This window comes from Chiloscyllium plagiosum, unplaced genomic scaffold, assembly GCF_037043375.1.
Source record: "Chiloscyllium plagiosum isolate Xiang-an unplaced genomic scaffold, Cpla_swu_hap1 HiC_scaffold_1, whole genome shotgun sequence".
Classification (NCBI taxonomy): Eukaryota; Metazoa; Chordata; class Chondrichthyes; order Orectolobiformes; family Hemiscylliidae; genus Chiloscyllium; species Chiloscyllium plagiosum.
In genome coordinates, this window is record NW_028270139.1 from 4,443,707 (window position 1) to 4,466,958 (window position 23,252).

General features: G+C 40.7%; 1 protein-coding gene across 3 annotated transcripts in view; it reads left to right on the forward strand.

The window, feature by feature from the left end:
• Positions 1–14,746, forward strand: part of sh3d19 (SH3 domain containing 19) — a 145,939-nt gene extending 131,193 nt beyond the window's left edge. For 2 of the 3 annotated variants that reach the window (XM_043699673.2, XM_043699684.2), the window contains 6 exons: positions 182–255; positions 5,319–5,542; positions 6,380–6,432; positions 7,444–7,630; positions 10,314–10,417; positions 13,924–14,746. In XM_043699673.2, coding sequence (XP_043555608.2) covers positions 182–255; positions 5,319–5,542; positions 6,380–6,432; positions 7,444–7,630; positions 10,314–10,417; positions 13,924–14,043 — 762 coding nt within the window. In that variant the 3' untranslated portion in view covers positions 14,044–14,746. Of the gene's footprint in view, positions 1–181; positions 256–5,318; positions 5,543–6,379; positions 6,433–7,443; positions 7,631–10,313; positions 10,431–13,923 lie in introns of those variants that run through there. The other variant, XM_043699654.2, reaches the window with a different exon arrangement.
• The last annotated feature ends 8,506 nt before the right edge of the window (positions 14,747–23,252 follow it).

Here is a 23,252-nt window from a genome sequence, read left to right on the forward strand (position 1 = left end):
CTCTTAAGGAATCTATCTCAACAATAATCCTCAGATCGGGAACTCCCAATATGAGGAAATCAGTGAAAGGAATCCTCGACAATGGAGGAGCCATTGAATGTTGTGAAATTTCCATTGTTAATGTGTGTGTCTTGAGTTTTTTTTGGAAGTGCAGGTAATCTGTCTGATTTCCCTTTGATAGGTTGACCTTCAGAAGAGTGAGTCTCAGGAGAGCAGTGGGAAGAAGGCTGCATGTACCTCAACTTCACTTCTCAGGTAAACCTAACCGTTCTAAGAACTCTGAAACACTGATTCGTTATTCAGTCTCTTAAGTGAACCTTGATCATGAGTTCCCCTCTAAATTGAATGCTTTTCTTATTTTACTACGATGAAAATATTTTATTTATTGCTGTTTTATTTTCCATCCAACCAAGTGCAATCTATTACATTCATATCAATTAGTTGTGTTATTTGTCTCGAATGGAATTGTGTTTTAGATCACTTAATTCAATTTTCAACTAGTTTTGTAAAGAGCACTATTGTTATTCTCCCTGTAGTGTGAAACTAACTCTGGGATTAGGGTTAGTGCTGCCAAGGCTAGTGGGAATGATATACATTGATATGGATTGAGTGAATATAGATAGTATCACTATTGAGCCATTCAACCAGAATGTTTAATTATCACATTACTGAAATTATGTATGGCTTAATTAATCTCTGTCATGCTTAAATCTGTGTAATCTTACACCAAGTCATTAATTTTCTCAACTCAGATTGAACCAAAACTTGTTTAAACTAATGATTATCTTTAACTACAATCCCAGAATACATGATCAGAGAGGAAATCCATTGTGTTGTTTGCACTGAGTGGTGCACACCAGTTGGCTAGTCCATTTCCAGCCTTTAGTTTGTGCTGTTAACTGACCTGGGCCAGGAAGGAGATAAACAAGCTGAATTGTGCTGGTACCCAGTATTATCCAGTGACCATTTCTAGTGAGGATAATTCTGTGAACTCAAATGTGATATTGCTGAAATTAAATGATTTTCTAAACTCAACGTTAAAGAATAGCTGGTTTCACAACTGGCCCATTGGAGAAAGCAAAATCAAAATCTTGTTTGCCATAATGATATGTTTTATTTAGAAAAAGGGTACTGAAGCCCAAAATGTATTTGTGTCCATTTCAGTGGAATTTGGAGTGTGAAGCCTCATGATTATGGGCAGAAATCACTTTTTTTTCAATCTTCTAATGCACAGTGTATGTTTCTAGGAATTTCTTTACCATCTTCTTATATGGCACAATGGATGTAATTTAACCATTTAGTCAAGATCTACTCCAGCCATTGATAAACATTTATGATACAGGTAGACAATCCTTTATCCAAAGTTCCAAAATCTGAAAAGCTTTGAAATCTGACGTGTTTTCATGGAATGTGGAGCGTCAGTCCTGCCTGCATAACATGGTTTATATGGTGGTTGAAGACCACACCCACTCAACCCACGTGGCAGTGTGGCCCAGCACTGGCAGGTGTCAATTGTGTATCTTTTTCACCGTGTTTATTGGTTTAATTTCACTGTGAAAATGCCAAAAGGAGCTGCAGGTACAGCTATGCCTAACAATAATAAAGAAAAAAGGAAGCATCTGACGTTATCAGTAATGCAGAAAGTGGAGTTATTACAGAAGCTCGATCATGGTGTGTGTGCGCAGCATCTTACTGAAGAATATGGTGTCGGAACTACCACTGTCTATGATTTGAAGAAACAGAAAGACAAGTTACTGAAGTTTAATGGTGACAGTGATGACCGTAAACTAATGAAAAATAGGAAAACGCTGCGTAGGGCAAAAAACTGAAGATCTTAACCGTGCGTTGATGGAGTGGATTCAACAACAAAAAAGAGATTGTGTGCCACTGACTGGTTTGATGGTCATGAAACAAGCTCGAAGATATCATAAAGAACTGAACATTGAAGGCAAATGTCAATATTCCGAAGGTTGGCTGCAGATATTTCCGAAGCGTAATGCTGTGAAATACCTGAAACTCTGTGGTGGAGTCTTCTGCTGACCATGAAGCAGCTGAAAATTATATTGATGAATTTACCAAGATAATATCTGAACAAAGCCTTAGTCCTGAACAAATTTACAAAGCTGATGAAACAGCTCTCTACTGGCCCTATGTCCCGGGAAAAACATTAGCAACGGCTGATGAGAGAGCACCAACAGGTTTTAAGGAAACTAAGGACAGGTTAACTTTTCTTGGGTGTGCCAATGCTGCAGGCACACACACAAGGTGAAATTGGCAGTGATTGGGAAAAGCAAACATTGAGATGTCTGAAAGGTGAACATTTACCTGTGCGTTATTATACAAACAGGAAAGCATGGGTAACCTGAGGAAATATGTTTTGCCTAGTTCGGTAAACACTTTGTACCAGTGGCACGAGCTCATTGCAGGCAAGCTGGACTGGAAGAAAACTCTAAAATGTTATTGTTCCTGGACAACTGCTCCACACATCCCCCTGCCGAACTTCTTGTGAAAAGTAATGTTTTTGGCATATACTTGCCCCCTAATGTGACATCTGTATTGCAGCCTTGTGACCAAGGAATTTTGCGCTCCGTGAAGGGCAAGTATAAAGACTAATTTTTAAACTCTATGCTCGCTACAGTCAACAGAGGGGTAGGAATCCAAGGCTTCCTGAAAGAGATTAGTGTTAGGGATGCCACTTACGCAGTTGCTAATGCTTGGAAGGATGTTGATAAATCGGCATTAATAATGCTTGGCACAGATTCTGGCCTTCAACGATGTTTGATGTAAATGAACATGTAGATGAAGACTTTGAAGGATTTTGTGTCACTGAAGAGAAAAAGATGCTAGCAAACCTTGTAAGTTATGCACAAAGTTTATCGGACTAAAGTGTAAGTAAATTACAGGAAGCTGACATGGAAGAAATGCTGAACATTGGCAATAATGTACCTGTGGTGCATCCCTTGAGCAATGGGAAGATTGCTGAAATGGTTTTAAATACAGCTAAGTGTGAGGATAGCAGTGATGATGATGACGATGATGACTACTGCTACTACTTCAACTTCTTAGGGGACACTGTTGGAGAAAGTCTCCATAGATGGTATGGTGAAAATGTGATCAGTTAATTGCTGGCCGTGAACAACATTCATTTATCAGTGAGCAAGAGATTATGGCAATCTACTCAATTAAAGAGAGATGGCTTAGACAGAAACCGATGTTAATGAGACAGATGACACTTGAAGAAGCCACCTGCCATACTGCTGAAGCTGTGTATGTTTAAGGTTTACCGAATGTTTTTCTTGGAATGTTTTTTCTGGAAATAAAATGTCCTTGAGTATTTATGGTCTATGTATTTTATTTATCAGTATATTATTCTAAATAAGCTATGGTAGTATTTCTAGTCTTTATTTATCCCACTTATTGTGAGAGTTTGCTGCGGTATTGATGTTTGATTATGGGGTGCTGCCTTGGACCCTACAGGGGACGCTACATTTGTTCCAAAATCAGAAAAATTCCGAATTCCGAAAAACAGCTGGCCCCAACGATTTCGGATAAAGGATTGTCTCCCTGTACTATATTCAGGGTTGCCAGGCTGTGATAAATGTGGATGTAATGATTTAAAGAGAAATGGGAGGTGATACATTGTTTGTGAAGGGAGTTTGTGCTGGTTTTGTTTGTTGTATTTCTTTTACTTTTGTTAATTGTTTACTTAATGAGAATGCTTTCTGCTGTGAATTCTGTCATTGCAACATTTTTCTTGTGTCTGAGAAACTTGGGCACAATGTTTCCCTGTGCTGCAGTGAAAACTGCAGCTTTTTGATCATACCAGGTTATCAACATTAATTGTTTTTCCAAGTGCTCCTATTATGGTCTCTCAAGGGCAACGTTGTGATTTTATGGGCCACTGTTTTGTTTTTAGGTGCTATCTTTACATTCTCTCAAACTCTTCATTAGGCGAGCTAAGTCACATTATCGGTAGGGTATTTGTGTTGACATTTGGATTCTCAGAAGCAGACTTTGAAAGAATTCATTAATATCCACCGTGATTATCAATCTTCCATTAAATATAAGACCATAACATACAAAGAAAACTTAAAAATCCTGAATACTATAGTATTTGAATTGGCAGAAGTTTAATTCAATTTTGATTTAATTCAATTTTCACACCTACTGAGATACAATGAAAACTATTGTGTTGCATGCTAAGCAGACAAATTATCCCTTATATAAGTACATTAACGTGATGGAACAGAATGCAGAACATAATGTTAGAGCTGCAGAGAAGGTGCAGAGAAAGATCAGCCCTAATATGTGAGAGGTCTGTTGAAAAGTCTGATAGCAGTGTGGAAGACACTAATACGTTTTCAAATTTTTGTATCCTCTGCCCAATGGAGGAGGGTGGAAGAGCATATTACTGTGGTGGGAGGGATCTTTGGTCGTGTTGACTGCTTTCCCGAGGCTGCAAGAAGTGTAGGCAGAGTCAATGGATGGAAGTGATTGCTGTGTTCACAACTCTCTCATTTCTTGTGGTCTTTGGCAGAGCAGTTGCCATACCAAGCCATGATGCATCCAGATTGGATGCTTTCTGTGGTGCATCTACAAAATTGGTAAGAGTTGTTATGGATATGCTAAAGTTAACATCCATAAGTTAGCAGCAAAAGCAGGTTTTTTTTCAATAACTACTTCATTAAAAAGCACCTTAATTTGCAAGGGATTCATTACCTAGTACTTCCAAAGTTTCCTGGCTCCCAGTATTCCTCTGTTGACGGGCTCCCCATCAGAACCTCTCTTCATTTTCACAGTGTCCACTGTACTGCCACTACCTTCTCCCTCCCCACTCTGCAGCTACTGCAGACTCTGTCCCCCATCCCCACAAGGAGTTGCTCGCCCAGATGTTCATTCAGATCAGTGGACATGATGGGGTCATGGGACTTGACATGACTTAGAATACAGGCAGCAGAACTTTAGATGATTTCAAGTTTCCGCAAATAACAGGACAAACGAGAGTTTGGACCACAGCAGCCTACAATAAGCGGAGAGGAGGGAGACAGTGGTGTAGTTGTCCTGCATGGTTTAATCTGACTTGAAGCTAAATTCCAACAGGGGCATCGTGGCATTATTGGCTACTTCTTTAAGGCCAAAGCTTGTTCTGGGAATGTTGCTCTAAAATCCAGTAGGGAAGATAATCATTAGTGCCAAGAATGTACAGCCTTCCTGTTGTCCACCTCTTGCATCACAATGTCAGTGGATTCTCAACATCAAATTTGAATATACGCCATGGTCGGGTATAGATACTTACTGACCTATCACTTCTTGTACAGGGGGCCTCGATGTGTAGCTCGGTTTGACTATGAAGGAGACCAGGCTGATGAACTCACTTTCTTTGAAGGGGATGTCATTGCACTGAAGGAGTACATGAATGAAGAGTGGGCTCAAGGAGAACTTAAAGGCCGCTCTGGAACTTTCCCTTTAAATTTTGTTGAGATTATTGAGGATCTACCAATTCCTGAGCAGCAGGCTGCACAGAGTTCACCTCTGTCTCCAGGTGAATGAATTGTTCTTTTGAATGAGCAAGAAATATGAAGTGTCATATATCTTCAGTTTTCTTCCCTCGAAATCAAAGACAAGGGCCAATAAGGTTTTAACACACAGTAAACAACAAAAACTTCAAAATTCAAATGCTCTGCACTGTCTCCTTTCTAGATTCACTCCTCCACTGGTCTAATATGACATGTAATGAGAGTGTTACATGTCATTAGGTTATTGACTGTATCTGCTTTAGTACTAGAAACAATTCAATATCCTTTTTTTTTTAACATCAAAGCCTTGAAACTCCTTTAGAAGCCGCAGTCAGGGTTTATGTCAATGACTCCTCAAGTTCTCACCTTCCTTTCCTCAGACTATTCTCTCCTGGGTCTTAGAAAGGGCACTTCAGCACTTGCACACAGGCACAGTTCAAGCAGATCTAATCTAAGTCCTGTCTGGCACGGAGCCTACTCTCTCTCTCTCTCTCTCCCCCTCAGACACAATCACACGTCACACTCATTGTCTGTCACTTTTGAAGTCCACTTCACTGACTCTCCCCGAACATTGGTCAACAGGCAGGCAGAACCAAGTGTAACTGATGATTTAGAACAGTCAAATCTAGCAAACCCTGAGAACGGACTGTTCCTTAAATTTTATCATTTTCATAATACTGGCTTGCAGCTTAAAATTGCATAAAATAACAACAAAAATCCATCACAATGTGTCTTTTTATCCTATCTTGAAATGTAACGAGTGATTATGATAGTCATGTTTCATGGTAGTCTTATGCAGTTTGGTATCTCGAGTTGGGAACATAATTTTTTTAAAGAACGAAATGTATTGAATCTTTCCTCAGGTTCTGACACATTAGAAAGTGACAAAGCAGTGGAGATCTCGTTACATGGTCAGGTAGGAGTACTTTAACAATCAAATGTTGTCACCTTGCATATAATTATGAACAAGGACATAGAAGTATCAAAGTCGTCCCCTTCTATCCCTCAGAGTTAAACTTCATTTTATTCTGTGCCTTAGTCTTTCGTGAAATATATTACATGTTGACAAATATTAAAATGCAGAGTTGATAAAGTGTGGCGCTGAAGTCCTGAAGAGGGGTCCTTCCCAAAACATCAACTCTTTTGCTCCTCAGATGCTGTCTGACCTGCTGTGCTTTTTCCAGCATCACACTTTATCAACTCCAGCATCTACAGTCCTCACTTTCTCCCAATATTAAAAAGCATGCAACTTATTGCTTTTCTGGTGTGAGAAGTGCTGATACTCCTGTTCAAGGAAGTAAAGCAAAATGTGAAATGGGTCTGCACCAATCTTGTCTCTCCTGAAGCAGCTGCTAACAGATCAGCATTGTAAACTGCTAAAAAGCACACTGACCTGTGACAAAAGGAGTGGTTTAACTTCCTCATTCGCCAAAGATCCATAGACCTTACATACCGAGGACCACTTCCATTTTGAAGACAAGGGCAGCACCCATATGTTAAGACCACCAACAGCAGGTTCCCCTCCTCGGCACACTCCATCCCGGTTTGGAAATATATCGCCATTCCTTTCCTGTCATAGGTCAAAATTCTGAAACTCCCCCCTTAACAGTATAGGGCAATGAGGGACTGGCAATAAATGCTGTACAGCCAGTGATGCCCACATCCCAAGGGAAGAATTTTAAAAGATTTGAATATTAAAACTTGTGTTGACAACTGCAGCTTGTTAATAAATGAGTAGATATGTAGTTGCCCGTTCTTGAGGTCTTTTAGCCATGCAGGATTCTTTGCTCTCTCTGTATTAAATAAAATTACTTTTCATGCATTGCTCACATCTGACATTTACCACAATCGTTTTTTAACTAGTTAAATGTTTGCATTGTTTCTCCTGTTACTGAAACAATCTAACTGGTTTTCTTTGAACTCCTAGGTCAAACACTCAAATTCTCAATGGTGTGAAGCACTTTATGATTTCAAAGCAGAAGCTCCTGACGACTTGCCGTTTAAACGTGGGGATCGGATCCTCATCACAGAACATTTGGACTCTGAATGGTGCAGAGGGAAACTGAATGGGTGTGAAGGGACATTCCCAACTGTGTTTGTGCAAATCTGCTCAGGTACCACCATTGTAAAGACTGAAATCTACACCACAGCAATTGTAGAAAATACCTTTTTGTTCCTTGAATTTGAAAGCTTGAAAGCTTTTCTTTACTAAAATGAAAACACAGTTCTTCAAACCTAATACAAAAATGGCTTCCTTATATGAAGAGAAGCTGGGAGCTGAACAATAGCAGAGAGGCTTAGGGGCCCATGTACCTGAAAGCTAGTGAACAGAACAAAACAAATGAAAAGGCTTGTGAAATGTTAGGTTTAACGTCAAGGAGCTGGAATTCAAAGGTGTAACGTGTTTATTGAAATAGGAAAAATCAGCCAGTGTATGCATGAGAATCAAATAAAAGGTTCTTGATGTGACATTTTATTTATTCGTGAGATGTTATCTACTTGATGATGAAATGGAGACGTTGGGAAGGATGTAGGAACAACAAGGGAAGTGTTGAACACAGTGGGAAGACTTGTTGCCAGCCTGATCCACATACCTGGTGTGAATGGCAAACAGAGAGGCTAGGGGACCCATTATCACCCCGCTCCCATCTCTGTCATGGGTCACGATTATCCTTGGAAAGCAAAAATAGGAGGAAAAATGGTTGGAAGCAAAATGAGAAAGTTTTATGCTTGAAAATTTAGAAAGGAAAGGTGTAGGATTGATTTTATTCTTCAACAGTTAGTTGTAATTTTGTAACCCGTAATGGTTAAGCAAGGCCTTAAGACATACACTGACCACTAGTGAGCAGATTAAGATGGTGGTGTCACATCTTGTGGGCTTTTTGTTTGTAGCTGCATTTGAGTGAAATTTACCAAATGCCTCCAGATTAATATAAAGTAAGTGGTGAAGATTCACTTCCATGGCGTACTTTATCATAGGACAAGCATGACAGTATTTTAAAATGAAATGGCTATGAGTTTGAAGCCATAGCATTTTATATTTAAGTTGGCTTGGCTGCAGACTTAGACTACTGTAAAGAGAAGTAGTCACTTTTCCAAGTGTGTAACAAGTAAACTTTGGATTTGGATTCTGTCATTAGTTTTGTCATTATTGTGACTCTTGATATGTCCTTTTTACATTAATAGCATGTAGCATGCTGCACTGTAAATATATATTGTGTTACCTGAGAGATATCCAGTGCGTTAAGATTATGCACTGATTTTTATGCATACACTGTATAATGTTTATGTTGGAACAACTTGTACTCTCTTGTATTTTTAGTTTGAGATCCCAGCAGTGATGGTCAAGTTACAGAAAAACAACTTGTTCCTTTAACTAAAATATATTAATCGGTTCTTGAACATTTCGGACATTGCAAAGGAAACATAGTCTTTAGAAATTGTGCACAAAATACAGCTGTCTCCTCAATGTTGGCTCCAGTTCACAGTTGGGAGAAACTGAGGGCTGCAGATGCTGGAGATCAGAGCTGAAAAATGTGTTGCTGGAAAAGCGCAGCAGGTCAGGCAGCATCCAAGGAGCAGGAGAATCGACGTTTCGGGCATAAGCCCTTCTTCAGGCATTTTCCTGAAGAAGGGCTTATGCCCGAAACGTCGATTCTCCTGCTCCTTGGATGCTGCCTGACCTGCTGCACTTTTCCAGCAACACATTTTTCAGCTCCAGTTCACAGTTTAAAGTTATCTGGTCACATTGTAGTCAGGCAAAATTATCAATTGGATTTCTTAAGATCAATGATAAAGACTTCCTTTTATATTAAGTGTGCCTTTTGGTTTACAACCTGTTGGACCTTGCATTTGGTTGCAATTGATAGTTTATTGCTGATATCATGTACAATCTCCCATTGGAGTGACAATAATTAATTCAAATTTATTCATTTGGTCACTAGGCAATAGCCGAGGTGGTACTGTCACGAGAATATTAATCTAGAGACCCTAGTAATGTTCCAGGCATATGTCCTAGAAGATCAATTTGAATTCAACCTGGAATTAAGAGTCTAATGATGATCATGAAACTGTTAGCAATTGTTAGACAAACCTATCTAGTTCACTGTAAACTTTCAGGAAGGAATATGCCATCCCTACCTGGTTTGGCCCACACATGACTATAGACCCACAACAATGTGGCTGACTCTTAACCCGCCCTGTGAGCAGTTAGGGATGGGCAATAAATGTTGCCCTAGCCAAAGATGCCCACATCCCCTGAACAATAATAGAACAAAATGGGTAAGATTTTAATAAGAGGAGATTTAGGGAGGAACTAACTTTTAGACAATATGCAAGATTGAAACTGGTTTCAGGTAACACTTTGAACTAGTTGTTTTAACTATAGTACGCTTGTATTTTCAGATATTATCTCGGACTATATTTCATTATTGTTGCTTTGACAACCTTTAGTTATGTTTTCCACTAATGACTAAAAGTAAGTGACACATTTAACTCACCATGTCCTACTGCATACTGTGTGCAGAATCAGGTCCACATAAGTCACTGGGTTCTAAGGGGAATGGGTTTTTAGATAACTGGCTGAGTTGAATCCAGATGGACTATTAATCATGTTTCAGGGTAAATTTTATTTCGCCAAGAGCTGGTGAACTCCAGGAAATCGAGAACAAACATAGTGGATAGCTGTGATTGAGGAGTGACTAACAACAATTTATCTAAATAGTTGTATACAGTGATTTGCATTTTTGTAACCAAGTTGTACCTTCAATATTTTATACAAAACTATTTTTGTTTCAGACAAAACAAACCCCTTAAAACAACAGCCCTCGGGGAATAAAAGAGAAAAAGCCAAGGCACTCTATGACTTTAGTGGGGAGAATACAGATGAGCTTGATTTAAAGGTATGAAATGTGACATCAAATCTACTCAATTCTTTATTGAGATTGTACAAACTTTCTGGAAAACCTATTTTTAAACACTTGATCTATTTGATTTTGAATTCTGATGGGGGTCAGTGCATCAATCTCTGAATAATGAAAGTTGAGCATCGTCAGTCCCAATGAACAATTGTGATATTCTGTACAGACACAGAAAAAACAGGGGTTTATCATGGCATATGGATAATGGAGTGAAACCCATCTGAGAAAGTCATTCTTCTGTCGTGCATAGAGCAGTTTGTGGACTTGCCTTGGATGTAGTTTTCATTGTGTGTATGACATTGTTGCTCATACCTAACAGATTCTTTTTGACAGTTTGAGGGGTAATATTTTGACCTCTGGTGTAATCCAGGCTGCAGGACACACTGTGCAAAATTCGATGATTCTGTTCGTTAGCTTTCCAACATCCTTCTATCTCAGTCCAGCACAACTCTGCCCTGCCCGTCACCCAGTCTCACGATAGAGAAACTGCCCTTTCTATTCTTTACTTGTATATCACGATTATATCTGATGAGTAGTTGATTGCACTTAGACTGGATGATCAGAACACTAAATTCTAACTCTTGTTTTGTCTGTCAGAATTAAGTTTTTCAGCTTCTCAGAACAGTTCAAACATGCCCAGCTACCTCTGACATGCATATATTTTCAGATTTGTTCTTTTAATTTCAGATTTCCAACATTTGTTTGTGTCATTGAAATTGACTCTTTCCTTCTTCATAAATGCTGCCTGATCTGAATAATTACAGCACTTTTATCTTTTATTACAGATTACCATAATCTACACTATTTTTGTCTTTGCACTCAATTACTTGTCATTGTTTCATAAAGAGCAAAAAAGTTCACTAGAAATGAAAGTCACTTAACCTAACTCTTTTTAGTGGGATATTTCTCAACATTTCCCCCTTATGTCCAACGTGAGCATTGATTTCAGTCATCAAACCCTCATTCAGTGTGACCAGATGCACTATGAAAAATGTCAGAAAGTTGATCTTGAAGATGAGATGTATCAGAGAACTAGATGTAAGAGAAGGTTGTGACTGGAGGAGATCATGGAGTTAGGGTAGGATATGGCCATTATGAATGTGGTTTTAAAAACAACACCATCTTCAATTCATTGCAATAGGAAGTTGATGTAGGTCAATAAGACATGAGTAATGGACATATGCTTGATCAATAAAGGACTCCATATTATTGGGAGTGGGCAAGAATGTGGACTACACGCAGATCAATCATTATCTTACTGAAAGGTGGAATAAGGCTCAATGGGACCAAATGACCTATTCCCCCTTCTGATTCACAACTCCAAAAAGGACAGGATACAGGCTGCTGAATACCCTCAATCTGGTGAATCAAAACTGGTCATCTGAGACACTGTGAGCCATCTGCAGAAGTAGAATTGTATTTGATCATAATATGTAATCTCATTGCCTGACATACCCTCCACTCTGCCATTATCATAAAGTCATGGGAACAACAATGGTTCATTGAGGAGTGTAGTAGAGCATGAGCTATAAAGCAGTTCCAGACATAACTGAAAAGGAGATGCTAACCTGGTGTAAACATACATGGGAATGGATGCATGCTAAACAGTCAGAGCAACATGCTACATACAGAGCTGAGTAATCCCTTAACCAACAGATCACAACAAAGCTCTGCAGTCCTGCCACATTCGGGCTTGGAGGGTATAGACAATTAAAGAACTAAACAGAAAAGGCAACAGCAGGAACATCCCAATTTTCAATAAGGACCGAGAAAAGGGTTCAGATAAGATTTACAAGGATGTTGCCAGGTTTAGAGGGTTTGAGCTATAGGGAGAGGCTGGATAGGCTGGGGCTGTATTCCCTGGAGCATCGGAGGCTGAGGGGTGACCTCACAGAGGTTTATAAACTCATGAGGGTCATGAGGGTAAATAGACAAGGTATTTTCCCTGGGGTGGTGGGTTTAGGGTAAAAAGGGCAAGATTTAAAAGGGACCTAAGGGGCAACTTTTTCATGAAGAGGATGGTACGTGTATGGAATGAGCTGCCAGAGGATGGGGTAGAGGCTGGTACAATTACAGGCATCTGGATGGATATATGAATAGGAAGGGTTTCGAGGGATATAGGCCAAGTGCTGGCAGGTGGGACTAGATTGTTTTGGGATACCTGGTTGGCATGGATGAGTTGGACCGAAGGGTCTGTTTCCGTGCTGTACATCTCTATGACTCCAAAAGGAAAAATATCTTCACTGAGGGTGCTGAGTCTTTGGAATTCTCTGTGAAAATTCAGTCATCGAGCACTGGGATCAATAGATCTCCATGTTTTAAAAATATCCAGGGATGTGCACATAGTGCAGCAAAATGGTATTGAAGTAATAGCTCAGTCACAATCTCTTTGAAAAGCAGAGTAGGTTCAAAGATCTGAATGGCCTACTTTTGCTTCTGTTTCTTATGTTCTGAAGTTTTTGTATCCGTCATCAGCCAGAAATATCAAGTAGATGTTTTATCTTCATTTACTCCATGATCATCAATGGCAATTTGCAGCCATTTTTAAATCACTTCCCAATAACATCAAGATACAGTTGAAGGCACTGGAGATATGTCACCGGCCTCCCACATTATCAGGGCTGTATTGCTGAAGATGTGTGCTCCACAACTAGCCACACCTGCCTTCAATCTATTCCAAACAAAAACCAGGACAAATTACTGCTCCATCAATTTATTCTATATCAGCAGAAAATTGATTGGGAAGGTTATTGGCAGTACTGTCAGGTGGCATTCATTCATCAATAACCTGCACTCTGATGCTCAATTCGGGTCAGTTGGGAACACTTATCTTCAGACTTCATTACAAACTGGGCCCAAACGTGGAGAACAGGTTTGAAATGCAGTAGTGAGGTGACAGTGAGTGTCCCTTGACACCAAGACAGCATCTGATAATGTGACATCAAAGGGCCTTAGTAAAATTGAAGATAATGAGAATTTGGGAGAAAACTTTCCAGTAGCAGGTGTCACTGCCAATCTACCCCACGACATCGTTGCAGGAGTCCCTCAAGATAATCAATCAGCTGCCTCTTTCATGACTTCGTATACAAAAGGTCAGAATTGGGAGGCTGCCTGATTGTTAGTGCTCCATTCCATTCACAGCTCCTCAAGTTAATGACCCAAGTTCCTTATTACATGCAGAAAATATGCATTTAGGATTAGGCTAATAAATAATAAGTAGCCACACAAGGGCCAAGCAATGAGCTTCTCTAACAAGGATGGCATAGTGGCTCAGTACATTCCATGAATTAATAAAAAGAATTCTTTTTGGATTAAGAATTAAAATTTTAAAAATGTTGTCAGAAATAAATTGTTTTTTATAAACAATTAAGCTTACTGTGACTCTGACTCTAATTGTATAAATGTGGAATTGAGCGCAATTTAACTTAGAACAGCATTCCTGTGTGTATAAATATTAACTAAATTCTGCAACATTTTTCCACCTCCAGGTTGGAGATATGATAACCATTTTAGAACATGTAGATTCTGATTGGCTGAAAGGAGAACTACACGGGAAAGAGGGAATATTTCCAAGGAGCTTTGTCCAGATTCTTCAAGACCAGTTATGAACTACCTTGTATTTAGGTTGAGGAAGACCATAGAGCATGGAGCAGAATTGAACTTTGTCATTATATGTATCAAGGCACATGAGCTACATGGGCTGTACAGAGCGTGACAGACTGAAAGAGACACAGCCGCTGTTGGAGAACTAATGAATCAAAAATTCCATTACCTATGAACTGAGACGTACTGTAAATATCTGGGAGCAGGAGCTGGGTCAGTGGTCAGAATTCAGATTTTGGTGATTAAATACACATTATAATTTTACTGTAAAACATTTACATGTCAGTATTGAAAGACAGATTCCAGTACTGAATCAGAAACAAAGTCAAAATTTTTAAAAGACAATTAAAAGAAAATCCATTGATGCCTGCATGTGCTGGTGCTGACATCAGAAGGGCTGGTTTTCCCATTCTTGCTGTCATCCTTTAACTTGCATACAAATTGCAAAAACACTTTAATGTAATCTCAGTAAATAACTCTGACTTGCACAGTATATCTTTTATCTTTTGATTGCATTGTTTTTGAAGGCAATATGGTTTATTTTCCTTTTAATGATCAGTGCCTCTTAGTATTGCTGTGGTATTATCATTCAGCAATAACTGAACAAGTTATTCTGGAACAAATTATTCATTTGTGGATTCCTTACTGGTAATATTTCAAAATATCATTGTTTTGTGATAAAAGTTTCAATAAAAAGTATTTATTTCATTGATGTAGAATGTTTTGAATTAGGAAGCAATCAATTTACAGCACTATAGAGAACTACAGCACAGAAAAGGCCCTTCAGCCCAGTGAATCTGCACCAGCCAAAAACAGCCAACTGTTTTAATCTCATTTTCCAGCACTTGGCACCATATATTCATATGTAAATACTTCCAAACTGTAATGAGGGTTTCTGCCCCTACCAAATTCCCACCACCCTCTGGATGAAAGAAATTTTTTTTATCACATCTCTTCTATAAACTACCTGTCCCCTCGCTTAATTGTATGCCCCCGGTAATTGATCACTCCATTAACAGCAGAGGTTCCTTCCTGTCCAACCTGTATCTAATATGTTCCTCATAATTTTATGCATCTCAATCATGTACCCCCTCATTCTCCTCTGCTCCAAGTAAACTCATTATTACTCAGCAGCCAGCTTATTTTACATAATTCAACTTATTAATTTATATAAAATGCAGCATTATTAATCCTGCCCAATATCTGAGCTCAAATTACAGAATTAAAATGCAATTTTCTGGCAGCATACATTGCCATCTAGTGGTCAAGAGTCTTCATTACTAATTTCCATTGTAAACAAAATTCAGCGACCATGGAGTCATAGAGATGTACAGCACGGAAACAGACCCTTCGGTCCAACTTGACCATGCCGACCAGATACCCCAACCCAATCTAGTCCCACCTGCCAGCACCCGGCCCATATCCCTCCAAATCCTTTTAAATGTTGCAATTGTACCAGCCTCCACCACTTCCTCTGGCAGCTCATTCCAAACACGTACCACCCTCTGCGTGAAAAGGTTGCCCCTTATGTCTCAACCTCTCCCTATAGCACAAATCCTCCAACCCTGGCAACATCCTTGTAAATCTTTTCTGATCCTTTCAAGTTTTACAACATTTTTCCAATAGGAAGGAGATCAGAACTGCATGCAATATTCCAAAAGTGGCCTAACCAATGTCCTGTACAGCCGCAACATGACCTCCCAACTCCTGTACAGCCAAAAGTAAGCAATTGTGTTTTTGTCTATAAATCCTATCAATTCCAATTCAATATACTAGAAATACTTAATCGAAAGGGAATACTTTTCAAAAGCTCTTCAATGGTAGGTCATCATTAGGTCAGAATAGATGAAGTCAGGTTATAAGTAGCAGAGAGGATGGTATAATGCTGTTCAACTACAAAGATCAGGGCTGAAACTGCTATTGATGGCCTCGCCTATGTCAGAATTAGAAGTAAAATATTGAACATTTGTGGACAATGCGAAAATATGAGGTTAATAGGTGAAGATCAAGAGTGTGGAGCTGGAAAAGCACAGCAAGTCAGGCAGCATCCAAGGAGCAGGAGAATCGACCTTTCAGGCATAAGCCCTTCATCAGAATGAGGCTTGTGGGCTGAGAGATAAATTGGGGGTATGGTAGCCGAGAATGCAATAGGTAAGTGAAGGTGGGGGTGGTGATGGTTTGGAGAGGAGGGTGGAGTGGGTAAATGAGAGATACATGGACAGGTGAAGGGGGCGGTGCCGATTTAGAGGCTTGGGACTGGGATAAGGTGGGGGGAGGCGAAATGAGGAAACTGGTGAAATCCACAGTAATCCTGTGTGGTTGCAGGGTCCTGAGGCGGGGTTACAGGTGTTCTTCGTCCAGGTATCAGGTGGTAAGGGTTTGATGATGAAGTCCCAGGACCTGCAAAGATCCACAAGTAGGTGTCCTGTCTCCCCACTGTAGAGGAGACCACAACGGATACAGTAGATGACATTTGTGAAAGTACAGGTTAACTTCTGTTAGATGTGGAAGGATTCTTTGAGGCCTTAGATGGAGGTGAGGGAGGAGGTGTAGGCTCAGGTTTTACAGTTCTTGCATTGGCAGGGGAAGGTGCTGGGAGTGGGGTGTGGGCTGTAGAGGGCATGGATCCAACAAGGGACTTGTGGAGGGAATGGTCTCTCCAAAACGCTGATAGGGGTGGAGCAGGAAATATATCCCTAGTGGGAATGAATTCCACCATAGAAAATCCCAGATGGTCTCCTCCTTCATAATCCACCCCACCAGCCCACACTCCAATCCCGGCACCTTCCCCTGCCCACACTCCAATCCCGGCACCTTCCCCTGCCAATGCAAGAAAAGCAAAATCTGTGCCTACCCCTCACCTCCATCAAAGGATCCTTCCACATCCAACAGAAATTCACCTGTACTTCCTGTACATCATCTACTGTAATCGTTATGGTCTCCTCTATATTGGGGAGACAGGAGCCAAGTTGCAGATAGTTTCAGAGAACATCTCTGGGACACCTGCACCAACCAACCCCACCACCATGTGGCTGAACATTTCAACTTCACCAAGGACATGCAGGTCCTAAGACTCCTCCATCGCCAAACCTAACCACCTGATGGCTGGAGGAAGGGTGCCTCATCTTCTGCCTTGGGACCCTACAACCACACAGTATTAATGTGGATTTCACCAGTTTCCTCATTTCATCTCTTCCCCCACCTCCCCACCTTATCCCAGTCCCAAGCCTCCAACTCTGCACCACCCTCTTGACCTATCATCTTTCCCATCTATCCGCTCCACCCTCCTCTCTGACCTATCACTCTCTCCCCCACCTTCCTTTACCTTGCACTCTCAGCTACCTTGTCTCCAGCCCCACCCCTACCCTCCGTCCCATTTATCTCTGACCCCCAACCCACAAGCTTCATTCCTGATGAAGGGCTTTTGCCTGATTCTCCTGCTCCTCGGATGCCTCCTGACCTGCTGCGCTTTTCCAGCACCACATTCTCGATTCTGATCTGCAGCATCTACAGTCCTCACTTTCTTCTCGTTAATAAGTGAGGGACTGCAATAAATATATTAATAAACTTGAAGAATGAACATACAATTGGTGAATAAACTTTTAAGTGTGAGTTGAAACATGTTAGCAGGAAGAATAAAGGCGTGTATTACTGGGAAGAATAGTAAGCATTTCTGTTGGAAAATGTGTCTAGTTAGGGTGGCAGAGCAGAGGAAACTGGGCACACAGATACACAAAGAACTAAAAGTAATGAGGGTTACTAAGGTCATCAGGGGAAAACAAAAGCACTTGGGTTCATTAACAGAATGATGGAATTGAAATAGAGATTTTGACAATCTAGGTATCACTTGGACAGTTGTGAACAGTTCTGGTCTTCATTTAATGGCATTTTTAATGGCACTGGATAAGGTGCAAAGGGGTTTAATAGAATAATACCAGATCTGAAAGGTTATACACATCAGCAAATATTGAACAGGCCAGGGCTGAATTGTTAAGAAAGGTCCTAAGGATTTGATTGCAGGGAATGGTTGGGAGACAGATGCGCCAACGCCATGGGAGATCAGAACCATGGAGGACCAGACAGTCGAGGGAAATGGGATTCAAACCAAGAATTTCAAGTGGTGGTTGTGACAACTACAAATAGTTGAATTTAAGAGGAAGCTAAATAAGGCATCATCGTCTTAGAATAAGGGGAGGCAAATTTAAAACTTGAGTTCAGGACAAACAACGTCTCCCAAAGGGCTGTGCATTTGTGGAATTTGCCTCCCCATAGTGTGTTGGCTGCTGGGACAGTGAGTAAATTTAAGGAGAAGTTAGATTTTTAATTGGCAATGGGTTGAAGGGTTAAGGAGAGAAGGCAGGAAAGTGGAGGTGAGTAGCATTTCAGCCATGATTGAATAGTGGAGCAGGCTCGATGGGCCGAATAGCCTAATTCTGCTCCTATATCTTATGAACTCATAAACACAAGAGAGAAATGAATGGACCCATATGTTAATATGATTAGATGGACAATAGACATTGAACATACGCACCACCGTGGACATGTCCTGTTTCTGTGCTGTCAAAGTTATGAAGTAGCTTCCAGCATTTCCCAAATTTGAGAACATTCTACACCCTTCTCAATTTCTCTTCCACTAAAAGATGTACTGAGTCATCAGCAGAGAGAGACAGAGTTAAGTAATCAGAAAAATATTTCCAACTTACTTGCTACCTGAGAGAAGGAATAAAGACCACCTGAATGACAATCAAAATGTAAAGAACATTTCTGAGCAGGAGGTTGTCCAAAGTGGTGGTGGTGGTTTGGAATGTAATATGTAGTTATAAAGAATTCCATATTATGGGGGAACCAATAGCATCCTTGGTAAACAGGATTGAATCTCACTTAGTATGGTCTCTGCATGCTACAGGGTGAAAAACATCTCAAAACACTTTGAAAAGGTATTAGAGATGATAGGAAACAAGAGTGGTGGAGGGTTGTTTTTCGGACTGAAGGCCTGCGACCAGTGGTGTTCCACAGGTATCGGTACTGGGTCCACTTTGTTTGTTATTTATATTATTGGTCTGGATGAAAATAGAGACATGATTAGTAAGTTTGGACAGTGAAGATGATTATCTTAGATAACAAATTTTGATCAATCATATCAATGGGCTGAGGAGCAGCAGATGGAGTTTAATTTGGATAAATGTGAGGTGCTGCATTTTAGTAATATAAACAAGGACAGGTCCTATACAATTAATAGTAGGGACCTGAGTAGTGTTGTTGAACAGAAGGACCAGGGGTTTAGGTATATAATTCTTTGAAATTTGCGTCATAAGTAAACAGGATGGTTAAGAAGATATTTAGCCTTCATTGTTCAGACCTTTGAGTATAGAAGCTGGGATGACATGTTGAGGTTGTACAGGACATTGGTGAGGCCTATCCTGGAGTGTTTTGTGCAGTTCTAGTCACCTTCTTATTGGAAGGATATTATTAAATTGGAGAAGGTTCAGAAAAGATTTACCAGAATGTTATCGAGAATGGAGGGTTTGAGATATAATAATAGGCTGGGTAGGCTGGAACGTTTTTTCACAGGAATATCAGAGGTTGAGGGGTGACCTTATTGAAGTTTATAAAATCATGAGGGGTATAAATAAGGTGAATGACATGGGTCTTTACCTTAGGGTGGGGATATTCAAAACTTGGGGTCATATTTTTAAGATGAGAGGTGAAACATTTTAAAAGGGCATAGAAGCAACTTTTTTGTTACAGAGTGGTTCCTGTGTGGAATGAACTACCAGAAGAATTGGTGGACGAGGGTACAGTTATACTGTTTAAAAGACTATTGGAAGTACATGAATAGTAAAGATTTGGAAGGACATATGCCCAGGGCAGGCAGGTGGGACGAGGTCAGCATGGACTGGTTGGACCGAATAGTCTACTTCCTTGCTATATGACTCTAATGAGGGAGTGATGATTTGTTATTGTGGTTCATGTTAGAACCAAGAACATTGGGAAAGAGTAGGCAAGAGGTCTTGTTTGGAGAGTGCTAGAAGCTGAATTTAATTTTAAAAGGATTGTGATCTTTGAATTACAGGGCAACCCCCATATCTACAGAATAGTTTTCCACAGTTTCAGTTACTCACGGTTTACCGTGGCTCAAACATATTAGATTAGATTAGATTACTTACAGTGTGGAAACAGGCCCTTCGGCCCAACAAGTCCACACCGACCCGCCGAAATGCAACCCACCCATTCCCCTACATTTATCCCTTTTACCTAACACTACGGGCAATTTAACATGGCCAATTCACCTGACCTGCACATCTTTGGACTGTGGGAGGAAACCGGAGCACTCGGAGGAAACCCACGCAGACATGGGGAGAATGTGCAAACTCCACACAGTCAGTCGCCTGAGTCGGGAATTGAACCCGGGTCTCTGGCGCTGTGAGGCAGCAGTGCTAACCACTGTGCCACCGTGCCGCCCACAATATTATAGGGAATCTTCTGGAACCTGGAATCGGGGGTTGCCAGGAAGGTAAATTTGCTATTTAAATAAATCAGTTCTCTCTTATCTGCAATAAATCTTGGAACATATCTCTCGTGGGTACGGGGGGGGGGGGGGACTACTGAATTCATCAATCATATGTAAATTGGTGGACAGGTGAGTAGGGAGCACATATCTGATGAAAGAAGTGGTATAGACCCAGTATTAGGTTAGAAAGGAATTCTGAAGTTGGGCTGCACACCTGAACCAGGCTGCGACTGGGATTCTTATGGAAAAGGTTAGATAGCACAGTCAGAACAAACTTAATAAGTAATAGCTCCAAAACAAATTAAAGTGAGGAGAGAAGAGTTGCCTCTCACAATGTACTCCAAGATAATCTTCCAGTTCAGGATCCGCTCCATGGAACTCGATCAGACATGCTCACATTTCTTCTTCTACAGGGGGCATAGGGAAAGCTCTGTGATCAGCAGCCTGAAGGAAAAAGATAGCTCAGTAACATCATCTCAGTCTGTATCCTGAGGATGTGTGCGCAATTTGATAGGCCAGGATGTGCAGGAAGTGAACAAAAGTATGCTGCTAGTATGCGCAAAGCTATGAGGAAGGGCATCATCACCCTCATCTACATGGAAGGAAGTTAAACATTGGTGACCGATCTCACAGCTGAATGCAGATTACAAGATCTTATCCAAGGTCATAACAAACCAGGTCAGATCTGCTCTGGGATTGGTGATTCATCCCAAACAAACCTGTGCTGTACCAGGTAGGATGATCTCTTGAGAAAGTTGCGCTGGACAACTGCCTCATAGCCTTGACCAGAAGGCCTTTAACAGGAATATCTGCATATTTCTGCAGCATTTCAGAAGAGACTGCTTAACAGTGTGATCTTTTGTAGGGCTCAGGACTATATTAATGGCCTGAGATGTGGAGACTGAAACTTAGCACTATAGGGTTCATCTTCTTTGTTATCTTTCTAAAAGTTTAAGGGTAGGAATATAGGAAGCGTGGAGGGGTAGGTGCGTTACCTCTACATAGCAGTGATCGTATGTTTGAGGGAGAGGACAGTGGATCAAACACAAGAGCAATTATGAGGCCATGAATACACAGGGCTGACTGAAGTAAGTTGGGAAACTAAGGTAAGGGATAGGTAGGTAAAGCTATAGTAGCAGGCAAGTCAGGGTTCATTTCGGAGCATGTGGGAATGATTTATTCCATTGAAATAAACATTTAAGAAGAAACACCATACGTGACTACCTAAGGAAATTAAAGGTGGGATCAAACTGAGACCAGATGTATAATTTCAGACAAATTGCTGGAGAAACTCAGCAGGTTTGGCAGAATCTGTGGAGAAATAATGTATGCTACATGTGTCGACTGTGCATCTGTCCAACATGAGATGAGACTCGATTAAAGTAGATACCACACCTGGGTAACAGCATCCATATGATACGCAAGCTATCCTAACACCTCATGTTTAGCTTAAAACACTGGCAGATTTGAGACACCTGGAATGGTCAGTCAGCAATCACTGAGGCTCTTGATCAAACAGGAGGACTGCAAAAATAAACACACAATTTCTCTGTCAACCCCAACAGACATAATGTTCTCTCAGACACACAGTCAGCACTATGCATTCACCACATCTATACAGAAATGTCCATGCCTTCAACACCATCATGGGTGGGATCGCCATTTCTCACAAAAGCAGCTCAGTACAATCTCCTCGAAGGCACACATAGTGAAGCAGCCAAAGATGTGCACAACCCCAAGGAGGCAGAATTCTCCAGAACAGCCTGGGACAGTGTGATCTTTTGTTTAGCAGGTGTCAATGTTCAGATTCTTGTTGGCAGATTAAAGCTTCGTTGTTAGCCAGAGTTTCAGACAAGTCAGTCTTCCTGACGGTGATATTTGGGAACCTCTTTTGCATTCTGTAGCATGCATATGACTCAGGCCTGTGCTTTAGGAAGCCACAATAACTAGACAGTTCGGATATTGGATTGTTTTTCCTGGTACTCATTGAGAGAATTTTCACAGGTTAGAAATGGTAAAACATGCAAACGACATTTCGTTTCATCTCAAAGTACTCAAAAACATTAGTTTGGAAGGGGAAGGGGCGGGTAGTCTGTGAAACTCTGCAGGAAACTTTCTGACCAAGGTCTCAGTTGTAATAATGTCAGTTAACTACTACACAATCTTTTGATTTCAAGGTTGCAGGGATGAGTTGCACAAGAAAGCTTCCCACCCACCCACAAGATTCACAGAATACTGTGCTATAATGCTCAAGGTCACAAGCCCTTGCCCAAGACTAACTGAGGTCAAGCAGTCACGAACCACAATCTCCCAAAGATCAGCTTGACTAGGACAAATTCTAAAGAAAATCAAACATCTCTACACCTATTTGATCATTTATTTGGAAAAACAAGGACTGATTAGGGATAGTCAACATGGCTTTGTGCGTGGGAAATCATGTCTCACAAACTTATTTTGAATTTTTTGAAGATGTAACACGGAAGATTGATGAGGGCAGAGCGGTAGATGCGATCTATATGGACATTCGACAAGGTTCCCCATGGGAAACTGATTAGCAAGGTTAGATCTCACGGAATACAGGGAGAACTAGCCATTTGGATACAGAACTGGCTGAAAGGTAGAAGATAGAGGGTAGTGGTGGAAAGTTGTTTTTCAGACTGGAGGCCTGTGACCAGTGGAATGCCACAAGGTTCGGTGCTTGGT